Genomic DNA, 6,070 nt, shown 5'->3' with positions numbered 1-6,070 from the left:
ATGCTTTAAGTCATTTTCACACTGAGACATGGCTCAGTGTGAAAGACAGTTCTTTCTTAAATAAGCCATTTTTAGGGCTGTGTCTGGAATGGGATCAACTGCAATCCAATGTCTTAAATAAATGCACTCGCATTAATGGGACCTGCACTATCAAACTGAATTTAAATAGTGACTTGATTAGTGTCATCTACTGTTAACTGTATGCAGCAGTTTTCATATTGTTTGACAAACCATAAGGGATCACTGTTGTTGGATAGACAATAAAACTTGATATACTGTTATTACTGCTGTGTCATGAATGCATCACGCTCACACACCACTGAGTTCAACAAACTTTATTTGCACACCAGGCTGTGTACATGTATAAAATACATCAAGACACATTACCAATGTGTTCATCCCTCATTCAAAGAGTTTTAACCAACAAAACAGGTACCGAGTGGTTGTCACTTCACGAGCAGCCAAACAAACCCCCAACAGGAAAACAAGTTTATAGATATAGCTAAAGTATACATTAATTGGCAGGTTTAAATGAATACGTAATATTGCTTAAAGACCGAGGATAACAAATCAGAAGTACGGAGCCTGTTGTTGTGCATGGTAAACAACACATTATAATAAACGTACTGTAGAGGATATTTGGAAGCACATTACTGTAGATGTTAATATGTCAAATGAAACACTATCATTTGTTGGGTAAAAGCATAAATATTACAAAAGTTGCAATACAAGGTGTTAGGGGAAACTTCAAAAAGACTCACATATTGTGACAAACATGGAAATGTACTTCAAACTTGGCATTTTCCAGAGGTTTCCATTCCAAAACAGTGTATGCAAGTGAGAGGTAATGGCAGCTAACTTGGCTAGCGTTGTGTTGGTGTTAGTCTACAGATACAGTACATGGCATTAACAGTAGACGACAACAGGAAGTGTTGGAAAAAATACCGTACAGGACAAAAAGAAATACTCAAGCACCGATTTTAATGGTTGTCTTGGTTCAGTTCTGTGTGGGGGGTGTTGCTGAGGCTCGGGGGTGGGGTGGGGTGTAGCCCTTCAGCCTGACGCCCCTCTGCCCCTCCACACCCCCGCCTCGTCTCCGGTGTGACCCTGCTTGGAGGCGTCGCCCGTCAGCTTCTCCTGCGCCTCCTTCATACCGGACACCCACTGCAGCGGGGAAATACACCCGTTAGGGCTGCATGAGTCGGACAACATAACACTAGGTTTGATTATATGAACACATTTGTGATTTGATTGCGATATTGTCCTGATATATAGGCGTTTTTAACAATGTTGGTGTTGGTCAAATTAATAGCTGGATGTTTTCCCATGGTTCGGCGTTGCTGTAGAACGTACTTGTAGTTTGGATTTCCGTTCTTGTTGGTGATTTCAGGATGGACTTTGCCGCTGGGATCTGTGAGGAAAGAGAACATTAATATGAAAGGTTTGCAAAAGTTGAAATCCAAACAATATAAGGCTGCAACCAACCCATTTGTTCTCTTCAATTAATTCTGACGGTTATTTTCTTGATTGATGTATAATTATTTGCCTCAGTTCAATTTCAGATAATTGCTTTCCTAACAACTCTCCAAATGAGAATGCCACATAAAGGTGACATATTAAACTACTTTACTAGGTTCAATCAAAGGTTGATGAAACATCCCTTCAACTATTTGAGATGTTCCTGTGTCGTTGTATTCCTCTGTGTTTGTCCAATATGCATTTCAGTTAATTTACAAATCCCTGATTAGAAGCTTGCTTTCTCACTGAAAAATATAACCTCTCTACACACTAGGATAAGAACATTCTACTGAAACGTTATCAGACACTGTGTGTTACTATAGACTAAACTATCGTCTCTCTAATGGCGATTCTGACTCAACCGCCCCCGTACCGAGGAAAGAATCCGAGGAATGTATCCTCCATCTGGGCTGTAGGTTTCATCCTTTGGCTCCTCCTCATCCTGCAAACACGAGGACAACGGATCATTTACAAGACCTCATAATAAATACAGTATGTTAGTGTTGGCTAGTAGCGATCATAAAACACACAAGTGAATTTACACCTGGTTAAATAAACTGTTTATTTACGTACCTCCAGGTTGATCATAACAAAGTTGTGTGCAAGTTCAGAGATTTCCTTGGACTCTGCAAATTTGGGCTTCAGTGCTGATGTAGAAGGAACAAAACAACTGTTAATCATTATCTTATATGGCTATTAAACAAACAAAAGCCAACCTTAATAAAAATGTCCTGTTTGCCCACATTACAGACGATCATTAGCCTGAGCTGACAGGATAACTAATGTTTAATCATCTGCATGCAGTGTGATACCGTTTGTTCTCTGTCTAAACAGTGGAATAAATATCTCACATAATATAACATTTTGAAAACTTTCCCCCCCTTTTTTCTGCTGTATCTATGCCTGAGGTTTCTATAATGAAAGGGAGAAACACATCATTATAATGTTTTACCTTTGCAGGCTCCACACCAGGTTTTGTGGATGATGAGCATGATTGGCAGTCCGCTGTCGATGCAAACATGAAAACATTTACATTTTTTACCTAATTTACATTTCAATAAAAAAAACTTCAAGTACCTTCCACAATTGTATAATGAATATTCTTTACTTGTTTATACATTATTTTACCAGTAGTTTGGTCTATTATAGTGTATTACTACTAATTCTGTATATCTTATAATGGATATACTCTATGAATATATATCGTTCTACTCTTGATATTCAAATATTTACTGTTTATTTAATTATATTTTTAACTTGTGCAATGCCATGTTCACATGCTGCTGTAACAAAATAATTCCGGATCAATAAAGTTTATTCAATCTTACCTTCATACCAAGAGTAAAATATAGTAACTGACTTCAGTTGAGCCTGCAACTGCCTTAAATAATGATATATACACTATAACAACTTTATTTTCCAGTTGTTATGATATATACACTTTTAATCTTTGAATAAAACATTGAGTAAAAAAATCCTGAAAATCTGCTCCAGTAATTTGTGGAAATGTAGACGTTGGGATTTCTTTAAAAGTCGTTTAAAGGCCTCAGGGCTAATGATTATACAGAAGGCGGCTCAGCAGGTTTTAGGAATGTGTGTGTGTAATATCTCCCCTCTCAGTGTGTGTGTAATATCTCCCCTCTCAGTGTGTGTGTGTGTGTGTGTGTGTAATATTTCCCCTCTCAGTGTGTGTGTAATATTTCCCCTCAGTGCGTGTGTGTAATATCTCCCCTCTCAGTGTGTGTGTGTAATATCTCCGCTCTCAGTGTGTGTGTGTGTAATATCTCCCCTCTCAGTGGTTGTGTGTAATATTTCCCCTCCTCAGTGTGTGTGTGTAATATCTCCCCTCTCAGTGTGTGTGTGTAATATCTCCCCTCTCAGTGTGTGTGTGTAATATCTCCCCTCTCAGTGTGTGTGTGTAATATCTCCCCTCTCAGTGTGTGTGTGTAATATTTCCCCTCTCAGTGTGTGTGTAATATTTCCCCTCTCAGTGTGTGTGTAATATCTCCCCTCTCAGTGCGTGTGTGTAATATCTCCCCTCGAAGTGTGTGTGTGTGTAATATCTCCCCTCTCAGTGTGTGTGTAATATCTCCCCTCTCAGTGTGTGTGTGTAATATCTCCCCTCTCAGTGTGTGTGTGTAATATCTCCCCTCTCAGTGTGTGTGTGTGTGTGTAATATCTCCCCTCTCAGTGTGTGTGTGTAATATCTCCCCCCTCAGTGTGTGTGTGTAATATTTCCCCTCTCAGTGCGTGTGTGTAATATCTCCCCTCTCAGTGCGTGTGTAATATCTCCCCTCTCAGTGTGTGTGTGTGTAATATCTCCCCTCTCAGTGTGTGTGTGTAATATCTCCCCTCTCAGTGTGTGTGTGTAATATCTCCCCTCAGTGCGTGTGTGTAATATCTCCCCTCTCTGTGTGTGTGTAATATCTCCCCTCTCAGTGTGTGTGTGTAATATCTCCCCTCGAAGTGTGTGTGTGTGTGTAATATCTCCCCTCTCAGTGTGTGTGTGTAATATCTCCCCTCTCAGTGTGTGTGTGTAATATCTCCCCTCTCAGTGTGTGTGTGTAATATCTCTCCTCTCAGTGTGTGTGTGTAATATCTCCCCTCTCAGTGTGTGTGTGTGTGTAATATCTCCCCTCTCAGTGTGAACTCACCTGGCCTCAGCTTCTCTCTTCCCATCATCCAGCGTCCTCCAGTGGATGTTATCTCCAACCCTGCCGGGGGGGAAGTGGGATTAATGAACACACATCCATTGTGTCACTGAATATTATAGTTCTACAGCAGGGCGGGTCTGCCCTAAATACAATAGTCAACAGAAGGAGTTGTCGGGAAGCAAACCAATGGAGGTAATGAATATGCTACGTTCAGTCAAATAGCTCGTAGTTTATATATTAGCATTGGGACAAAATTATGGCAATATACTGAATTAAGATTCCTCCTCATCTGCATGCAGCTTGCAAGGCATATGTGATTATGAAAATAATACTACTGTATAAATTACTCATATACGTGAGAAACATATGATTTCCTTCATAGGTATGAACTTTACATGTTTGGTCAAGGCATGTGTGGGGTCATATATAGGAGACTATATATGGTGCTATATTTAGATATTTAAACATAGTATCGGTTGTCTTTCCTGGTTTTATTGCATTACAGCAAAGTGATTTTGTCTGTTTTAGCAGTTCTACTATTTACCTTTATCCGCTCAGTCATTATATCTACATTATGATGGATTATGAGATCAAGGTGTAACTATTTGCAAAAGAACCAATTGTCCACCTTCAATATTGAAAGACAAGATATACAGTATGATTGTCTTTACATCAACCAGCATTAGTTGTATTCATGAGGTATTATTTATGTGTACAATGATTGACTGTTTTGAAATACTGAAAATAAAATAGTATATCTCCTAAAAATAAAAAAGTATTTTCTAACAGTTTTTTGCCAATTACATCTTGTATTACACTATGGATATATTTATTTTATTAAGAAAACATCGGTTTCCTATGGGACAAATAACGTTTTTTTCATCAGAATGGAATCACTGTTTACATTAAAAAGGGAATAATTTTTCTATACTGGGATTTTTGCAGTAAAAAACATGTTGGGTTTACTGGAAAAACATGAATTAAAGAGTTAATTTGTGGCTGAAAAAGCGCACCTTTATAAACCACCTGTCCCAGGACGGCAGAGTTAGAGATCCAGGATGTTCATACAAAGACACACAGCCCTGGTAACTCTATCAATGACCAGAAATCTGCTCACAACTCGCTTCACTTTGTGTGTTAACTCCAAAAATACCAACTCACCTTTCCCGCTGGCTGCTTGCACAACATCTTGAAAGCACGTCAAAGAAAACAAAACCTGCAGAGATGAACTAAAGCGATTTTCCACTAAAGGACGTTTGCATTTTGACGAGCTAATGGCAACAGCTAATGGCACTGATTGTAGTGAAACCAGTGACCCGGATGTTCAACCACAGGATTTCACAATAAAAGTCTCTGGACTTAAGTTTCAAGCTTTTTTATTTGTCCCTTAAAAAGTCCGTTAAATATAGGAAAAATGATGAGACAATAATAATAATAATAATAATAATAATAACTAATAGAATAATGTTAATTATATAATGTTCTTTAGTTTGTCGTTCCATTAAAGTTATTTAAAAACTAAACAAAACATGTATCTTCAGTTGCAAAAAATGAAATCCTTGTAAATTGGTTTTTATTTATTTATATCAGGTCTGACTATCAATAGACTATAGATTAGACAGCAGTTTTTTCTTCTTCCTACTTCATTTCAGACATGAAAAGTTCATTTGATGTTGCTTGCAGAATAGAAAAATGGGTTATAACTAAATGTGGTTTATTTCAAAATAAAATATTTGAGGCGTGAATGACCCATCCTCTAGCAGTGACGTTAAAACTGGACGGTCACATCCACAAAACCGCGTGCTCCTGGCTCGCGGTTTACAACTGGTAAAGTTAGACAGCGAAATATATCAAAGAAACCGGGAAAATCAGTACCAAAACAAAAGTTTAAAAGCCGC

General features: G+C 38.3%; 1 protein-coding gene across 1 annotated transcript; it reads right to left on the bottom strand.

Annotated features, from left to right (window-relative positions):
- Window positions 1–320: 320 nt before the first annotated feature.
- On the bottom strand, window positions 321–5,496 carry txndc12 (thioredoxin domain containing 12 (endoplasmic reticulum); the record flags this gene model as incomplete). The annotated part of the gene is given in 8 exon segments (XM_034207733.1): window positions 321–1,168; window positions 1,332–1,348; window positions 1,350–1,417; window positions 1,897–1,960; window positions 2,092–2,165; window positions 2,471–2,523; window positions 4,173–4,232; window positions 5,330–5,496. Coding segments are annotated over 8 exon segments (618 nt in total), but the record flags the coding sequence as incomplete, so codon positions are not given.
- Window positions 5,497–6,070: the final 574 nt, after the last annotated feature.

This window comes from Gymnodraco acuticeps, unplaced genomic scaffold (genome assembly GCF_902827175.1).
Source record: "Gymnodraco acuticeps unplaced genomic scaffold, fGymAcu1.1, whole genome shotgun sequence".
Taxonomy (NCBI): Eukaryota; Metazoa; Chordata; class Actinopteri; order Perciformes; family Bathydraconidae; genus Gymnodraco; species Gymnodraco acuticeps.
Note: the sequence above shows the minus strand (reverse complement) of the source record. Positions and strands in the feature narration are given on the sequence as shown.